This window comes from Meriones unguiculatus (genome assembly GCF_030254825.1).
Source record: "Meriones unguiculatus strain TT.TT164.6M chromosome 13 unlocalized genomic scaffold, Bangor_MerUng_6.1 Chr13_unordered_Scaffold_28, whole genome shotgun sequence".
Classification (NCBI taxonomy): Eukaryota; Metazoa; Chordata; class Mammalia; order Rodentia; family Muridae; genus Meriones; species Meriones unguiculatus.
The window spans coordinates 6,064,837-6,084,878 of NW_026843644.1; the positions used below are offsets into that span (position 1 = coordinate 6,064,837).

General features: G+C 44.5%; 1 protein-coding gene across 1 annotated transcript in view; it reads left to right on the top strand.

Moving 5' to 3' along the window:
• Window positions 1-3,095: 3,095 nt before the first annotated feature.
• The window catches only part of LOC132650722 (zinc finger protein OZF-like), a gene marked incomplete at its 3' end in the record, with an annotated part of 126,935 nt that continues 109,988 nt past the window's right edge, over window positions 3,096-20,042 (top strand). Inside the window, 1 exon segment of the mRNA XM_060376060.1 lies at window positions 3,096-3,206. Coding sequence (XP_060232043.1) covers window positions 3,096-3,206 — 111 coding nt within the window.

The following is a 20,042-nucleotide window of genomic DNA, read 5'->3' on the forward strand; positions in this document are numbered from 1 at the left end:
AGCACAAGCATACAAGAGTTCGAACACAAGCAAGCTCACTTCTTCCAGGCTTGGCTCCCCTGTCTGGCCTCCCACATGTACAATCGAAAGTTTCAAGAAACCATTCCGGTTCCACCTGAAAGCCATCTGCTTGCCTTCCCCACTGGGCTCTGATTTTGATGTGACTCCGCCCACAGTGGGCGGGCCCCCATCCATCACTAATTAAGAAGATGTCTATGGAGGTCGCTGCTCACTGGCATGCTCAGCCTGCTTTCTTACAGACCCTGGACCACAAGCCTCCCCAACAGCCCTCATGGCTCTGCCCACAGTGGACGGGACCTCCCCATCAATCATTAATCAAGAAGATGCGGGGGGGCCCTTATAACACCCAGGACCACCAGCCCAGGCATGGCACCACCCACAGTGGGCAGGAACTACCCATCAATCACCATAACTCCACCCACACTGGGCGGAGCCTCCTTACCATCACTAACTAAGAAGTTTCCCCTTCGGGCCCTGCTCAAGGGCTTGCTCAGCCTGCTTTCTTATAGACCCTGGACCACCAGCCCGGAGTTGGCTACGCCCTCAGTTGGTAGGGTCTCCCCACCAGCCCAGGGACTCTGGTCCTCTTCTCCCCTACTGTCTAGTGACCCAGGACTTGACAGGGATCAGATTTTTTTATTCCTCCAAGATTTTTAGCTGTGGTATCTTTTTATCTTGGGTGGAGAGATCTGAGGGAGCAACCGGGCCGGCTTTAATTAACACTCCAATAGACTCCAACAAAAGAGCTTCAGTTAAAGAGGAAACAAGGCCTGTGGTCACTGTGACCCAGAACCTCCCCCACCTCCATCCTCATCCCCCCCCACGTGCAAGCTGGATCGGGTCCACTGCTGGGAATACTGATGGACTTAACCACCTACCCCAGTTTCCTAAAGAGCCTTTGGCTCTTCTGGCAGAGGGTTGGCCTTAGATAGAGCCCCGGATTGTGTCAAAGAGGTTTCTGGATCTTTTTAGAACTCGCTTTTAAAACTGGAGGGGCTTGTGGACCCCACAGAAGGTTCTGAAACGCAAGCAAACAGCGTCCCGTTTTATTTTATTTATTTTTTTGTTTTGTTTAAATATTTTTCTTCAGAATCTCACAAACAAACAAACAAAAGCACATTCCTCATTTGGGAGCCAGAGACCTGCTCCGAAAAGCAGGAACCTCCAGCCTGGCAGAGCCTTGTTTGCAAGGAAACAAGTCCACTGTCCATCCTTTTGGAAGCCTTGGGGAACCCCCTGCTCCCCACTTTGGTTTTTTGAGACAGGGTCTTTCTGTGTAGCCCTGGCCATCCTGGTCTCGCTCTGTAGAGCAGGCTGGTCTCAAACTCACATACACATGCCTGCCTCTGCCTCCCCAAAGGGCTCTATTGAAAGAATAAAGTCCTAGCATAATATGTGACCCTGCTCACAATCTGCCTTCCCGCCTTCCCGGTTCCGAATACGTGACCCTGCTCACAATCTGCCTTCCCGCCTTCCCGGTTCCGAATACGTGACCCTGCTCACAATCTGCCTTCCCGCCTTCCCTGTTCTGGGTACGTGACTTAACTACGGCTTTGTTCAAACCACCCAATCAGACCCCTGTAACTATGCTTCTCGCTTCTGTAACCGCGCTTCCTGCTTCCGAGCCCTATAAAAACCTGTCACCCCAACCGAGAGGCGCGCAAGTCTTCCGAGAGACTTTGTCGCCCCGGGTACCCGTGTACTCAATAAAACCTCTTGCTGGTTGCATCCAAACAACTGGACTCGTTGATCTTTGGGTACGGGGTCTCCCTGACGGAAGACAACCTTCGGGGGGTCTTGCACTATCACTGGCATATATGTCACCACTCCTGGCCAGCTGGGCAATTTCTTAAGCAAGAAAACTTTGTTCCCTCTTCCCTGACATAGATCCTTGCACCCTTGTGGTAACTAACTCATGTCACACTGTTTCCAGGGGTGTCAGATACCCTCTCCTGGCTTTCCACACACCAATAAAATAAGAATGTGTCTTTAAAAGAACATAATGGAGAGGAGTTTCACTTACCCATAATTTTCCATAGCTAATAATATTAATACTAATACTAATACTATTAATAGTAATAATAAAACATTGAAGTGGTTTTGAGGTGGAAACCACAGACCTTCCTGAGTTCTGCACCTATTAACAAATGGTGGAACATTTCCAGCCCATCTTCTGCTGCCCTCTCCTGGCCCCCACTTCTATATTTCATTTTTATAGTGTCCTTGTCTTCCCGAGTCTTCATAGATCTGTGTCACAGTTAAATCCCCATCTGGCCTGTCTCCGTATATATAAATAGTAAGGCCCTAAAAAACACTCAGCCAGTTGACATTCTTGGCAACCAACAAAATGATGGACTCTCCTCCTTGGTGACCGAGAACATGCCTTTTGTACTCCAAAGATACCTTAGTCTGTCTGCCTTATTTGTTCCTCATCCCTGGGCTGTGACCCTTTCTAAGATGGAATTAATTTCATGGCCACTGCTGGCCTATGAAACATGGGTAAATTAAATGATTGGCAAATACAGTAACATTCATGCGAGACCATTTTCCTACTTGAGATTACTAGAGAATTTCATTTCTGAAAACAGGTTGTAGATTAATTAAGTTCAGATCTGATAGCTTAAAAAAATGAAGAAGAAGCTTGGTAGAGGTTATCCGGCTTGTCCTGGGTCACCCAGCACCCGCTGGCAGAGCTGAGAGTCTGGTGAGAATATTACGTTATCTGAGGACAATAGTTCAGGCAGCTCCCAGTCACACTGAGCTCTCTGCCTCTGCCTCCTCCTCTGGGAGGCTTCAGGTTGCTGCCAGAAAACAAAGGTGAGAACCACGTTCAGAAGCTCATCTTTCAAAATCCTGTCTAGAGAAGTCAGGATTCACCATCTCGCTACCTTCGCATATGTCTGGGCTGTGTTCCCTGAGTAATCCTGAGTAACTTCTTTCAGGTAAGTAGGAATGAATGAGTTCACATGTCTAAGCAGTTAGAAGAAGGCCTGGGGAATATAAGATGGTCACTAAATGTGTATGACTATTTTCCTTACTGTTAAGAATTTTATAGCTTTCAAATTTGCTCAGCGATGTCCAAAGAGACAACTGAGAGTCGGAAACATCCTACAGAATTTGGACCCATCACATTTTCCACCCTGAGGAATTACGATTGTGTGATCCAGAGAACATCTGAGTTCACAGTAGGGAGAAAAGTTAAACGGTGATTTTGATAACCTGTAAAGTGCTGAAGGCGAGGAAGCTGGTTGACCAGTTGTCTGACTGTAACTCACACGCTGTGGCCGGAAACGAAGATGGAAAATGTTCATTCACAGAATGCTTCCATCTCTATATGTTTCTATTTCAGTTTTGAGAGACTTTATATCGTTATCTCTGACTTAGATCTTGAACACAGCTCTTACTTTTTTTATATTCTCCTCTGTTACGATGGGCCAGGTTGTGGTTCCCTAACAAATAAGCCACAAATCTTGGCAGCTAGCACAGTGAGGGCACAGTTCACCAAAGACAGTAGAGAATGGTCCATCTGGGTCCTTCATAATGTCACAATGTTATCAAACTTGGGGTGGGGGTTGCAACCTGTGCCCTAAGTCAGGTTCAGCTACCTGTCCCCAACAAGCCAATTCAAGGAACTCAGTAGAAAGAAGGAAGGAAAAGGGTGATTTGCTCAATGTGGCCACACTGAGAAGAGTGACAAAGAAACCAAAGGCTCCCCCAAGTCTGTTCTGAAGGGAGACTACAGTCTAAATGGAGGCCAGGGTTAATGACATCTAAACAGTCTCAGTCAAGGTGTGGTCTCTGACGCCCTCTTCTGGGTTCCTCAGGCCCTAGGCACACATATGGCACACAGGTAAACATACAAACACATACAATAGAAGTTAAACTTAAAAAGAAAGAGGACAGCTTTTGATACATCTGGGATGCCAGCAGTCTTCTGTCGTGCCAAGAACCTTATGGCCAGCATAGTTGCCTGGGATCTTTAGTTCTGCCCGGTGCTCTGGAGAGCCACTTCATTTTAAATTCCAGATAAGTCATAGCTACCATGAAATGGTTAAACCCATCTTAAGTTTGAGATGGCTGTGGAGGAAGGAGGCAAACAGAGGAAGTGTGGATGCTATATGCAGAAATCCACCATAAAGACAATTGGGCTGGAGAGACAGCTCGGAGTTCAGGAGCACTGCCTGCTTTTCCAGAACACTCGGCCATTCTTACCCGATGTTCTAAAGGACCTGAGTTCAGTTTCCAGTGCCCACATTGGGCAAACCAGCTCCAGGATACCCCACACTCTCTTCTGGCTTCCGAGGGCACAAACACACACACATACACACACACACACAATTTTAAAAAGATGAGAGGTGACACTTTCACCCACTATTTACCAAGGAAACACACTCCATGAAATGGCAATCAACTTCAAAACAAAACAAAATCCCTTAACTTAATGCCAGCATACAAGCGACACAGCAAACTTAACCATTTGGCAAAAAATATACCATGATAGGTGATGTGAAGCCCTCGGCCCATTGGCAGATGGAAACAGGCCCTTGAGAAACTACAATAAATATACAATCATGAAACAGAATTTAAATTCACTCTGTGTGTGTCTGTCTATCTGTCTCTGTGTGTGATAGAATTGCCAGAAAAAAAGAAAACCAAAACAAAACAATTTTAAAAAAAGACAACAACAGAAACTAAAGAACATTTGATTTGCATGTGTAAGGACATGGATTATTTGGCCAAGAGGGTAGCTGCTGGTAGGATGAAATTACTCAGGCAAAAGGAGAAGGAATTCAAGGCACAGAAATGTGAAAAGGACAGGAAACCCTCATGGAAAATTACTGTGTGCTGGTGTGTGTGTGTGTGTGTGTGTGTGTGTGTGTATGTCAGGCTTTGGAGCAGGGCAGAGCTATCTCTGCCTATTGTTTCTTCACATATCTTTCGTATCTCTCGACAGGGGCCAATTGACATTCAGATTACCTGAGGAGGAGCAATCTGGCCAACCATTGATCGTCTTAAAATAGCAGGTATTTCAAACACTTCCTGAATGCCATAGTTTGATTTGAAATGATTGAGAGAGGTGAAAAAAAATCAAGTTGCTTGTACAAAATATGACTCTCTACTGGTTATACAGATTCTTCAGTGAGAGGACTCATTTCAGTTAATAATTGCATGGGGCCATGGAGAAGGCTTGGAGGTGGATGGGGGTGGGGGACTTTTGTGGCCAGAGCCTTGTTTGTGACAAATAGAGACTGAAAAACTGAGCTCTGTTCCTGGAAGCTCTTCAGGTCCCAAACCCTGGACAAACAGCATCCCTCAGTCTTGACCCTGTCCAGCCCTCCATCCAGGGCTCTCCTGGCTGTCATATCCCCCCCCCCACTTTTTTACCCTGAATTCCCCAGCCCAGGGGCTGGGTCTGCCTTTCCCTGTATAATCCAACCATTTTGGTTAGCTCCTCTTGTTTTTATTGTACCTTTGGGCCTCCTGGCTGTTTTGCCTTGCTCCCCCTCTGTCCCATCCTTTCATCCCTCCCCGAAACACACATGGTTCAGGGTTATGGCCACTCCGTAGACTCTCCCGGATGGTCCAAGGCTATGCCCTCTCTCTGGATCTATGACAAACCCCTGCCATTCTTTGGCACAGCCATGTTCCTTTTCTTCTTTTCTTTCTTTATCTTCAGAATATGTGATATAAGGAGGGAAATGACTCCCCTAAGCTACCCTCTGACCTTTAAGTGCCATGCTACACCCTGTGACACACAGGCTCCAAAACTGGTGCACACACACACACACACACACACAAATAAAAAATCCAAAATAAATAAAAGATCAGGCATAAGCTGACATAGGGCAGGGCAGACATGAGCTTGCTTCCTTCCTTGGTCTCTAAACGTCACTGCCTATTTAAATTTAAAGACAGGCATTAGCCTGGCTCTCTGGGCCACACTGAGGTCCCACTTGCCATCTCGACAATTCTGCTGCATGTCCGTTAGAGGCCTGTGAAGAGTCTCAGAACCAAAAGGGCCTCAACAAAGACAAAGAATAACTTATGTATTCAGTGCTGATAAGTCAGATCAAATTTACACTTGTGGTCAGGGCCATGCTCAGGGAATAGAGCAAACAGAATTCGAGTCTGTGATATTGAGTTGTAAAAACTACAAAACAGGGAGGAGAAAAAAAAAACAAAAACAGAAAAACAAACCCACAGTGTTGAAAGTTTTGAAAGGTGCAGCCACCATTGCAGAAGGGTCCTGGGGCCCTGGGGCCCTGGCAACCCTTGACTAGGCAGACGAGTGTACCAAGTGGCAAAGCAGCTGGATAAACATAGCTTACGGCCTCCAAGAGTTCCCAGGCCCTCCAGCACATTTTGGATATGAGCAACCCTGAGTTGGGAAAGCTAGCTGCACAGTCAGTTAAGACAGATGGGCCTGGATGGGTCTTCTGCAGCAAGCAGAAGCTGGTGAAATTATGCCAAGAAGGGAGACAGGGACTGACCAGGACCCTACGGTGAAGGCCACTGCAGGAGGTGACAAAGCGTCCCTGTGTCTGGCATTCTTGCACCGATACTGGACTGGACATACAGGGTGGGGAAAGTTACTGGAAGAAATGAGGTACCCCTGGACAGCCTCGCCACCTGCTCCCCAGAGAGGGCCCTGCTGGTGCCTCCTCCTCGGACAAACTGAACCCAATACATCCACTGGAACACTCCCCAGAGCTGGTGTGTGACACCCAAGCTTTGGGTCCATTTGCAAAAAAGTGGCCTGCTTTCTGGGATAAGTAGGGGCTGTGTGGAAAGAAATAGCCCTTTGTTGGAAGAACCTGTGAAAATATCCCTCACACCCCCGGGAAGCCTGTAACTTTCCCCTGCGGATCACCCTGGACCCGAGGACAAGCCTGAAGGGTCAGAAGGTGCTGTCATCCACACACACACAAATTCAGAAGGCGGCCTGTTCACTTTGCTGTCCCCAGGGAGTGAATTTGCCTGAATGTGCCATAATGGCTCTACAGTCTGCAGGCTCTCTTTTGGAGACTGGCTGGGGGGTTGGAGGCAGGGATGGGGGTGTGGGGTGGGTGTGGCCTGCTACTAGCCAGAATGACAGCAGAGTCAAACCCCAGCGAACCCCATGTGGCATCTGAGAGTCAGTGTGCAGGGCGGCCTGGTGCCTTCACTCTTAAGCGATGACTGGGATGCCAACTCATAGTTACTTGTCCCCGTGTGTTGCCAGTTGCTGTCAAAGGGCCAAACACGGTGCTGTGGTGGCACATGCCTGTAAATCCCAGCGCCCAAGGAGGTGGAGGCAGCAGGATCTCTGTGAGTTCGAGGCTAGCCTGCTCAACAGAGCGAGTCCAGGACAGCCATGGCTACACGGAGAGACCCTGTCTCAAAGAACAAAATGAAACTAAAAGACAAAGTTAAACTCCTCCATCTCAAATATCGCAGTGTGGGCCAGAAAAGAGCCCATGCTCTTTTCATCTTACCATTCATCTTACCTGGACTGAAAGGACACTTACCTGCTGCCTTTCCAGAGCAAATGTTGGTTGGACTCATTGTAAGAACTGTGGGAACTGCCACCTGCCTGAGGACCTGTCTTCTCTTGAAGATTTCAGGGGAAAAAAAATCTTCATTCTAAAGCAAGATGCCCCCTGAAAGTTTATGCTTTTGGAGAGAAGAGAGTTCATAATCTTTTCTTTTTAAAGCTAATAGCCCCTCCATCCTACCCCAACCCCCACCCCCACTTTAATGTCCTTCCAGTTAAAGGCTGATCTTTTATTTGTACAGAATTCACTCCCTGTCACTGATCAGAATCTTGGCCTGTTTCTTTGTGGCATGCATATGAGAACTGCAGGGGCAGTTGGCTTTAGCCCCATTGGGATGCCCAAGGTCAGTCTCTGCCTGTCTGTAATCCAAAAGGTTAATTTCTTCACCTTGAATGCAGGAAGTCCTCTTAGGTACAGCCTAAGAGTATATGAGTCTGGAGTATATGGGTCTGACTTGTATCACAGCTGTGGGATGAAGGTGTCTGTCAGGGAACATCCTGTGAAACAGTTCCTGAACCACAGAGGCCTAAGACTGACAAGCTCTCAGTTCTGTGGGCGTTTAAGGAAGAGGAAAGACAAACATGAAAACAAACAAAAACCCCAAACCCATGTATTTCCAATAGGAGAGGCAGTGACACTGATTTGGGAAGATAAGAATGGGCACGAAGGACAGCTTTGAGGCAGAAAGATGTTTCATCCCAAGGATGCCTATGAGTGATCATCCTAAGGCCCTAACCAGAAAATACTATTGGAGTTGATCTCCAGTGAAGGACATGCTCACAGTAGTGAAGCCAGGGACAGCAATGGGAACATGCTACTCCAGAACAGGAGGGATAGGGCTCAGGTGTGCCCCTGGCTTTTGTGAGAAAGAGACCCATAACAGGGCAGCCCCGGGGAGAGGGCCTTCTGGATCCTGAGCATCTTGGTCTAAAGGTCTCGGTGTAAACAACCCCCAACATTCACTCATTCACTCATTCATTCTCTCTCTGTCATCCCACTTAACATTTGGTCGCACAAGATGCTACTACCTCTGCCTCCCAGAAGAGGCTGGTGGGCTCTTATAAGTGGATGCCAGTGTGAAATTTCCAGATGCTTCTCTGGTTATTATAAACAGTCTATCTATGTGACAGGCCTGTCTCTATAATAAAGGGCAGATAGCAGATGCTGGGGTCATCCCTTCATTTGGTGGCAAGCTATGACCAAGTGTGTCTTCATGTCTTCATGATAACCTGAAAGCTCAGGCCAGGGCCTCAGATTAGTCAGTCATGCTCAGACTCAACGCTGAGTACAACCTCAAAAGCAAACCTCCAAGAGCAAAGTCAAATCGGTGAAACTCCCTTCCTTCCAAAACAGATGAGCTTTAAAATAAAACAAAACAAAACAAAATAACAAAAAACCAATATGCTATGTCTACCAACTTCTGATACAGTTTTAAAAAATCAAAAAAATAACTATAAATAATAAAATTTTAATGAACTAAATTTTTAATAAATAAATTTACTTTATCACCTAAATGATTTAAAAGGTCAAAACAAGGATCTCTTTTTTGGAGATGCATTAAACATGCTATTCATGAATTTCAATGTCTTCCGGGTCATAACCCCCATCCCCCTCCCTATCCTAGGAAAAGGAATCCCCAACACCCTCTAATCCAGTTTCTCAAATAATCATAATTTACCCAAGGTGGTGAGGAGCTTTGGATGTCTCCAGAAGCTGCCCTCCCTGCCACACCCCCTCTTTTTTAAAATTTAATTCTCTGCCTTTAATCCTACACATCTGGGGCAACACCCTTGGGTGTCAAAAAGACCTTGGCAATGAGGCTGAGGTGACTGGACTGGCCCCAGAGGAGGCTCTGGGTGGTGGAAGCCAAGAGAGCAGAATGCTAGACATTCCATCTGGAACTCATGGAGTGTTCTGAGAAGGCCTGAATTTAGATCCCTGCCTTCCGAAGAATTCTGAGTGACTTTGTAAAATCCTCCACTGCCAACAGCTCTAGCCTCTCCATCAGGACCAGAGGTTTTCTTCTAGCAGGTGTGTGTGTGGGTGACTCAAATGACAGAAAGTAAATAATAATAATAATAATAATAATAATAATAATAATAATAATAGACAGTTTGTGGTCAACCAAGAGTCAAATTAGCAGAAAGAAGTTCAGATGGCTTCCTTCCTTTCCCAGTCTTGTAGCAGCATTTCTGGATATTTGCATCTTAAAGCGCTTTTTTTTCACCCTCCCCCAATCAAAGCAGACTTCACCCCTCCCCCCCAAAAAAGGTCACTTCTGAAAATTTGTGCTAGTGAATCTCTCCCTTGGAAAATATTAAGCCAGGCTGTAAGGAGCCGAAAAGAACCTGTCTGGGAGCACTCAGCAGGGAGCTTTGGTGGCTAGAGGTCACAGGCTCTGAAAAGATCACCAGAAGTAAGGCAGCCTCAAGCAGAGTAACTTTGAAGCTGCAGGAACAGGGGCAGGGGGGAGGAAAATGTAGACTCCAATGAGATGACTTCTATTCCTGCAGTTAATATTTGACTGGCCTGTCAGGTGAGTTGATATGAGTGTGCCACAGAACCCACATAATCCTATTGGAAGTGTGCTTTTCCAGGCCAAGGGGATCCCATTTGCAAAACACTAACTTAGGGGGGAAAGGAGACAAGGAACCTTTTAACTTGGAATGAGCCCCCTTCTAGAGGCTGAAGAGAAAAGAAGGCCAGTGCAAGGAAAAATAGTTGATTCTTTTTTGGAGGGTTGGTCAGTGGTGTTCCTCTGTTCCCCCCCCCAAATATTACAGGGTATGGCCAGGGCTATAGGTTGCTCTCCAGAACCCGATGGCATGACCCTATTGGCTGAGACACTACACATTGAAGTTCTAGAACATGGAGAAAACAAGGATAGTACCTACCTGGGAGGCACCCCCACCCCACCCTAGAAACATAAGACAGGAAAAACTTCTCTGTGATTTGTCTTGGCTCAGAAGAACAGACGGCAGGGAGCAGGCAAGTCTTCCGAATCAGAGACGCTGAAACACAGGTGTGCGTTCAGACACGTATGTGTTTGCACATGTATGCATTCAACAAGACAGTGCCAACTGTCAAACCACCAAGATGCTACCAAGAGGACATGTGATCTCTGGAATTTAACTTAGGGCAACACTACCCAGTTGGTGTGGGGGTGTGTGAGGGGTCATCCCTCACCAGGGCTGGGCTGAGCAACACACACCAATTAGGTTGAGCAAATTCCCAAGACGCCATTTGATGGAGCAATGAGGGAGACTATGTCACTGAAATGGCTGGGGGCTCCAAAGAAAACCTCACTTGGCTGACTGCACCTCAGCTGCTGTGTCTGTTTAGAGATCATCTAAGATGGAAAGCAGAAAAGCCAAACTTCCACTCTTTTCCCCAGCTGTGAGATTTTCTGAATTCTCTATTTCTTATCAAACAAAGAAATCTTGTGTAGAGCATGCACAGACATACCCTATCCACTCAACCCCCCCTCAATATCGGCTGCACATGACAACAACTTCACATCCAGTTCAGGACCCCTGAGAAAAAGAAGTTTCTGCAGGATTATAGTAATCAGAACAGAAGAGGACAGGATAGTGTCATAGTGATTATGACATTTAAGGAGACCACAGACAAATGCACACCCTCACGGTCTTAAAAATAGCAAAAGTGCCCGGGTCAAGCCTGCACAGGTAGATGATGGGAGACAGTGAGGGCAAGCGGAGGAAGACCCTCTCCCCATCTCCAGGGATGCTCTCCAAGCCCAGACACACCCAGGGCCCTTCACAGAGAAGTTCATCTAAGCTCTTTCTGGATGAGAGGAGTCCCGGAGGACTTTTGAGTTCCCTGCAGTCACTCAAGTTGTATTTAAGCCCCTTGGTTTCCTATTCTTGTATCTGAGGAATGACTTACATAAACCAACACAGAGAACACTAGAATATGACAATGGAAATCATATTTCTTTCCCATAAGCCAAGTTTGGGAAACTGCCATGATAGAGAAAGACTGTTGAAACAGAACCTCTTTTTGCTTTCTTTGGGAGATCTGACTGAAGCCTGGACCTCTGTGAGTTCAAGGCCAACGTGGTTTATAGAGCGAATCCAGGTTAGCCTTCCTCAGAAAACAAAAACAAACAAACAAAAACCAACCAATCAAAACAAATCAAGACAAACAGAAATGGCTGCTATGGGAAGCTGAAATTGTATAAATTTTACTATATAAAATTTAGAAAACAAATCCAGCTTCTATCTATTTTGTTGTGGCCTTAACTCAACCCTCACAGACACATACCTTCTTTTCTCCCTGTTCTGCAGTGGCTCCTACTGAGGGGAATATCTGCTGAGATCCTAGTGAGTACTATATCCCCTCTATTTCTTCTGCAACAATTTCACAGTTGATTCACACAAGAACAGGCTGGAAAGGGCAGGGACTGAACCTGTTTCTTTTTGGGTAGGATTCACTATGGAGCAGTTCTGTTGGAGGCCAGAGAAACGATTCAGCCATGAGACAAGCAGCCTTGGATTCATCCCTGGCTTTGGTTTCAATTCTGATCTGACAGGCCATCAAAGGGTTGCATTATTTTCCTTCCCTTGTCCTCCCCTACTGAATCATGTCCCTGCCCTTCGATGGTGAGCTCACTAGAATGAGGTCATGACCTCTCTGTAGTCTTCGCACCCGCAATGAGAAACCATAACCACAGTACTGGGAATTACATTATCCAGTGTTTCTTTGGAACATGTAAAGGGAGCACTGTGATTTTGTCCCTGTTTCAAGATGTTCATACATGAGCATAAGCCTTGTGTCATCTTTATATGCACTCTCATCGGATGATTAAAGGTTTGTTTTTTAGTAACTTAAGTATGGTGTCCTGCATTATTGGCATACTCTGAGAACAAGCCAATCCATAAATATATAAAATATATCTATATTAATATAAAAAAGCAATCCATAAATATATTAAAAACAATCCATAAATATATAAAATTATATATAAATACATTTATATAAATATATAAACATATTTATATAAAAACAATCATAAGTATATTAAAAAACAATCCATAAATATATAAAATATATAATATATAAATCTATGTTATATAATAGAATATAATATATAATGCATATCTATATAAATATATTTATATACTTATGTAAAATATATTAAAAATAAATATTATAAACTCAATTTTTTTTTAAATCACTTTGCTTCTGCTCACTGAACGCTGTTATATTAATCCATCATGACTCCTTAATCATTGGAGGGTGATTCTTTCCTGTTTCCTTGTAGTGCTTATGTTTTTTTTTTTTTTTTACAACTCTGCTTTATTTGGGGGTGTTTAGGCTTCAGCCTCCTTATAGGGGGGAAGAGGGAGAGAATACCACTTTACTTCTCTGGGCTGTTGGAGGTCAAGGATCTCTTGTGAGTCTCCACATCAATCCTCATCAACTTCAGACTGAGCCACCTTCTACCCCAGGATAGGCTCAGAAGCCTACGCCATGCCTCTCTCGGTGCTGCATGAGGCAGGCCTGTTATCAGCTGGCAAAAAGCCATGTCCTGAGAGACCATTAACAGGTGTGGATGAGCTATGTGGAAACTGAAATCTCACACTCAGGATTAAGATAGAAACATATTTACACAATATCTCTAGAACTTCCCTTCTGTCTCCTCACTGTGGTCTCCAACTGTCGGGGACCCATTTGAATCCAATCAGTCCTGTTACCCAGAATAAAAGGAGGAGGGTCTCTCCCAGGTTCTACTGATGAAATAGCCAAAATAGACAGAGACATTGGGCACATATAGAAGAAGGACCAGCTTCCAGTGGCAACTCACCCCAAACCACCACTATCCCAAAAGGACTTAAATCAGTGTGTCTTTTAAGGATTGGGGAGACATCTCAGTTAGGTCTTTGTGCTGTAGAGCTGGCTCTTGTTTATTTTTTACTGGCTGAATGAACTGTTAAATCAGGCCACTGGGAAAAACTTTTGTTTCCATTCAAGTGAGTCCTTGCATAACCAGAAGTTCACTGAGTGACTTCGTATCCATCTTGCAAAAATCAGACTGGTATGCAGGGCTCATATCCTTCCCACATAGTCAATTCCTGCACCTTCCCCAAACAAATGTCCATTTCTAAGGGAAATGGTCTCATTAAGGTCCTCTGCCGCTGCCAGAATATGCATTGTTCCCTTTTGGGGACATGGTGGTGAGAGGTGAAATCGTTTTTTTTTTTTTTTTCAGATTACAGGCCTCGACTTCCCCTCCAAAGTTCAATATAATCTCATTCTGTCTAAGCAGGGACTGTGTTAGCAGAGCAGTCCTTGGGAAGGACTTCTGGAAGATTTGTACTTTGGGAGCCAAGGTGACCCTGGCCTGGCTGTGGATAGGCCTGTCTTTTAAGTAGTTTGCCAGCACACTGACTCCCTTCAAGTCTTTGTATCTGCTCCAAACAGAATGTGTTTTAAGTTTTAAGCCTTAAAGAGAAACCCATGAGTTGTTTTTTAAAATATTTATTTATTTATACGTATGAACACTCTGTCTGAATATATGCCTGTATGACACAAGAGAGCAGCAGATCCCATTCTATATGGTTGTAGGTCACCATGTGGTGTGCTGGGAATTGAACTCAGGACCATCTGGAAGGGCTGCCAGTGCTCTTCACCACTGATCCATCTCTCCAGCTCCCACCCATAAGTTTAAATCAGAGAAGGCCATTCGTGTTTTTGGCCCTTAAGCTCTGGATTCTCATGTCTCCCCAACAAAGCACCCTCGCTTTGATGAAAAAGAAAAGTGTCCGACTTTTTCTGTGCATAATTTTTACCTGCAGGGAAAGCCTCCCGCACACACAAGTATACTACCTCTCTCATTGGTCCTTGCGGGTGCACGGTTTTTCACAGATACAAGTTAAAACTTAGGTTATCTGAGCCCAGCATGAAGCCATAAAACAAAAACCTTATTTCTTGAAATTTCTCTGATAGGAGACTTCCTCCTCCCCTTTCATATGACCCTAGCCTATCAGGTCTCATCAGGACTGGCTCCATTGTCTTCCTCTGTGGCTTGGTCAGGCTGCTCACCCCTCAGGAGGAGGTGATCAAAGAGCCAGCCACTGAGTTCATGTCAGAGACTGTCCTTGTTCCCCTTACTAGGGTTCCAACATGAATACTGAGCTGCCATGGGCTACATCTGAGCAGGAGGTCTAAGTTATCTCCATGCATGGTCCTTGGTTGGAGAATCCGTCTCAGAAAAGATGAAGTGGGGCATGGATGGAAATGAGGGAGAGAGGGTGAGATTGGGAGAGACTGAGGAAGGGGGCTATAGCTGAGATACAGAGTGAATAAACTTTGATTATTATAAAAAATAAAAATTTAAAAATTCATAATATTCAGAAATGAAATGTATAAGGAATTCACAGTCACAAACAAAATTCTGTTAGCAGCTTTTATACTTTTTGCCAAGAGTGCATTTTGCATTTATTACAAAACACAATCCATATTGTTCTCTAAGAGGATTGTGTAACTCCTGTGAGAGTCATTTATAAAATCTAATAACCTCCTCTGTAGTACTTCTAAATCACTATAAACCTGACAATCCACCAAAGATAAATATAATTTAACATAACTTAAGAATCTTGCAATCATTTTGTCAGCATTGTTTGATTGTACTGAATATGTTTTCTAGACATGCTAATCATCTAGGAATGGGCTTCTTGGAGTATGTGATTCAAACATTTTATATTTACATTATATATGTGTATATTACTGCTAAAGCATTTAAACACCATGGTAATTTCATACAGAAGTCACCTAAAGTTGTATTTTGTTCTTTAATTATAAAATATATAAATAATTAAAAAATTCTCTTGTTAATATTCTAGGATCCCTTCCATTTGTGGGACAGATGGGTAACTCCACTGCATTTGACTAATGGGCTATGGAAGCCTGATCCACCAGGAGGAAGAAGCAGAACTGCCTCCTGAGTGCTGTGGGGGAGCTTAGGCATGCCCTGAGATCTTGAGTTGGGGAGCCTAGGGTCCCCTCCCACAGAGGAGAGCAGCAAGTGGCTGAGCAGCCAAGGTGGGAGGGCTGGGCAGTCCCAAGGCTGGGTGTGCAGACAGGCATAGGTTATCAGAAGACAGGCATTAGTGCTGCTGAAATGCGAATCTCCACAGATCTGGAGAAGGCGTGGTCCTGGACAGGAAACAAGGGTCAGGGACTAAGGGGCTGTGTCCCTTCCGCACAGTCTAACCCTAAGGGAGACACCCTAACCCTAAGGGAGGGACTCCTGTCATTCAAGACTCTCCAGCCAATCAGGGCCCCGACAGGGCCCGCCTGTCAAGAGAACGGGCCTGTCCTTCCGGGTGTCTAGCTGCACGTTCAGCTCCTGCTGTTTAGCATGCTCGCGTGGTTCCGGGTGAAGAGCTCTGAGTGCTGCCACCGCTGCTTGGGTGCTGCGAGGGAAACTGAGGCAAGCTCCGAAGTCGCAACATGGTGAGTGCGGGGAGGAAAAGGCGGCTGAGCGGTGGGAGCTGGTGTGCCGGGTCTCTTCCGGGACTGGCTAGTCAGCGGCGGCCACTGGGGAGGAACCTTGTGATCCTGGGCTCTCGCTGGAACCAGTGGTGGCATCTGAGTCACTTCACTGAGGGGATCGCATCCGCACAGAGCGTTTGCAGCAGGGGTTCTTGTGCAGAATCATCCTCGTGGCTGGACACCAAACTCGGAATGCGCCAGTTTGTCTTCAGTGTTCCAGCGTCTCTCCTGTCTTCTACATGTTCTGCTCTTAGCATTTAAGCTTTAGGTGTGAGATCCATTCTGGGGTAGTTTTGTGGGAGTTGTAAACGGCATCTCCTGTGTTGGGTAGCACTCCAATATTAAGCTGTTATGAGGAAGGGTAGAAGAATTGATGATGTAAAGGATTTCCAATGCTTGGGAAATAGTGACACTAAGTAGAATTTAGCTGGGGGAGGATTGCCTCTAAAGCACCCCACAGGTAAACAGTATGCTAACCAGGCCTGTTAGAGATTAGCATGCTAGCATACACACGTTGAATGGCTTGTCCAGAAATTTGGCTCCAAACCTAGCAAAGGAGAGAGACAACTGTGATTTACAACCAGCTACCAGGCCGATCCTCTTATCAAAGCACAGGCCTCTACAAAGCTTTTCATGGGGGTCTTACAGAGTCACAACCCACATTACAGCCTGTGGTGACATAAAGGTATTAAAGTAAGTTTTATTCCTCTGATGTAATTGTCCTCCAGGAGCCTAGTGCCTTCATCTGCTAACCTAGGCCTAGTGCTGTAAGCTTCTAGCCTCCATACAATCAAATCTAGGTCTAGAATGTTTTCATCCTCTGAGACTTGGTGCTGAATGAGCTCACCCTTTCTAGTTCTTTCTGAACTTTTGCTGGCCTGTTCAACTCAGCTGTTCTGGCTCAGACTCCCCTCCAAGGTGACAGAATCAATCTGGCTTTTCATAGTTTATGACTGAATTCCTCCGCTTGACCTCATACTAACTTTGGCAATATGTTATAATCTTTTGGATGCTTCTAATTCTGTGGCTCTGTCTGTCTTCACCTGTGTCTAGTTTCTCTCTTCAGCTTGTGTCTGTAAAAGGCTCCTAGTAAAACTTTTTCTGAATTCTGCAAACTCAAGTTGACTGCATTGCCTCTCAACTCACTGACTTAGCTGAACAGCCTGAGCAGAAATGGCTAGAACTCAATCATCTGCATGCCTGTTTCCTGAGGGCTAGGATTAAAGTTTTGTACCACCACACCCAGACCTAAGCTTTTCTTTTCCTGAAGCTTGCTCTGTACCTGGCTGATTTTGACCACAAAGATCTGTTTATCTTTTTCTCCTGGGATTAAAGGTGTGTCTGTATTCCAACCAGATCATATAGACGTAGAAAGTCTTAGGATATGATCTCTTGGCAGAACAGCCATGTTCTGAATTAAAATTCATTTACCTAAATGTCCAGTTTTCTTTTTGAGAAAAGAATAGTTTTTCCACAAGGGCAAGTCTATACTGGTTGACAACTCTTTGAAAAGAAAAAATAAAACAAAACTTGTGTTCATGGCTGACCTGTGTAATGAAGGCATTCCATGAAGCCTTCATATATGGGGAATGGCATAGTTCTTTCTCAAACCCATTAACATTCTTGGCGTAGCCAATAACAGACTGGGGCCTAGGCCTTGAGAGCTTTCACTGAGTTCTCCATGTATTGAGAATAAAATGGAGTTTCTTCTCAAAAGTGAGGATCATATTTGGGAGTGTAATACTGTCCATTGTAGTTACAGTGAAGGGATTTGCATTTGGAGCATGGTATCTGCCATCTGTTCATAACAGGAAGAACAATTTATTATGTACAATTGCTGGGTGAAACAGGGTAGGCAATAGCTAGATCAGAGAAAAAAGTTTAAAGCAATCAGCTTCAGGGGTCACCCTATGAAAAAGGACATTATTCCCACATGGTTGGTGATTTTTAAATTTCTATCACGTATTAACTATTGCATGTGAGTAAAACCAGGTTGGCGAGTGTTCAATTTGGGTAGGTTAGAGGAAGCCAGTGAGTATTGAATTCCCAAGTAGGTCTATCCTATGAATTTATTCATAGTCTTCCTAGACAGGGTTATGGCTGCCCAGAAATTTAAGACTCAGCTCTTGGTGGTAGCTTTGTATGTCAGGTTACCAATCTCAGCAGCTAACACTGCAGGTAGAATCAAGGTCAAACAGTATCTGATTAATGCCATTAGCTCTACCAGAGAAGGATGTGCTTTTGTTCAAAGTCAGGATACATACATATTTTTTCAATTATATTTATCTTTCTAAAAAAGTCAATTGTTTGTATTACTTACTAAGTTATATTTTCTTTATGCATCACTGTTCTAATCTCTTACTTGTTTCTCTTCTCCAACATTTCCCAGTCATTAAGAATTTCATTCCTAGGACTGGAGAGATGGCTCAGTGGTTAAGAGCACTGTCTCCTCTTCTAAAGGACCCAGATTCAATTCCCAGCACCCACGTGGCAGCTCACAACTGTCTGTAATGCCAATTTCAAGGAATATGACACCTTCAGAGTAATGCACAGAAAATAAAATTAAATAGATTTTTTTTTCAAAAAAGAATTTCATTCCTATTTCAAAAGGGATTTTTCACTAGTTTCTGTTTAGAGCAGTGTCTCCCAAAACTCAGCCTTTCTTCATGTTATATAGTTAAGACTTGCTTTGAACACCTAATCCTGCTTCTGGGGCCCAGTGTCTTGCAACTCATTTCAGGCTGGACTTTAACCTGGTCAGTGAAATGGAAAAGAGACCAGTGAATGAGGTTTCTCAATCATCCCTGGCTCTCGTAGGGTGGGCAATTACAAATAAAGAGGAACCTGTGTATGAATTGAGTTCACTGGCCAACTATGAAGCTGGTGTCATCATAGCACAGAAAGGGATGGAGAGAAAGGATGGTGAGAGCTTTCCTGCTTGGACAGAAGTGTCAGTTATTTAATTTTAGATGGTTAGGAAAAGTCCAAACTGGCAATACTTGAAGTTCACAGACTTAAGGCAATCAAGATTTTGGAAGAGGAACTAAACTTAGTTCTAGAAACCAAATTTCTATAGTTACACTGGTTCAACAAACACAGAAGACATGACAAACTAGTGTGGCCGATCCTAACAGGAATGTTATTTTTCTAAGAATGGCGTGACCCAAGAGAAAAGGATTGCATAATACTTGGTGTGCTCTTCTACATATGTCTAGTCCCGGAAAACTATTGGAGCATGAAGCCTGTTTCAACTTTTTACAACAGTTTTTGAGAGTATAGTTAAATTATTTCAACCTCCTCATTCTTGCCTACTGTTAAGTCTCAAATGCTGGGACAAACGGCTGAGAAACCTATTTAACAAATCAAAGCAGGCCCAGCTGCTGGTTCTCCAAGCATCCCTCTGTTTCTACCTGTCATAGGGTAATGGTTGACATACCCAGCCTTCTAGCCCACTGGCTGAGTTCCCCTTCCCCTGGATGGTCTTCCTTATGTAATACAACCATTTTGGTTGCCTGGTCTTTTTCGTCTATTCTTTAATATTCTAGCCTCTTGGTCTGGCTTTCTCCTCTCCTCTCCTCTCTTTCCTCATAAGACTCACAGTCATGTCCCCTCTGGACTCTCCCATATGTCCCTGCATCCAGCTGTTCTGTCACTTCTATGTATAATAAACTTTCTACCGTACCATAACTAGAATCATCCATGTCCTTACCTTTTCTTTTTTTTTCATTCTTTTCCCATTTACCACTTCTTACTTTCAAATTCATGGTTACTTTTTGCTATAATTTTTGTTACTGTTTGACTTTGACTTGTTTGGCTTTGGGGTTTCTCAGCTATGAGGTAGAAAGCTGCACTGAACTTTGATTGTGTGTTGGAACGTGCACACAAAGGACCCTGTAACTTGGAAGAGGAACTGTCTCGTTGTGTTTTGGATACTGGAAAGTTGTACTAAAATACAGATTTCTTATAGTA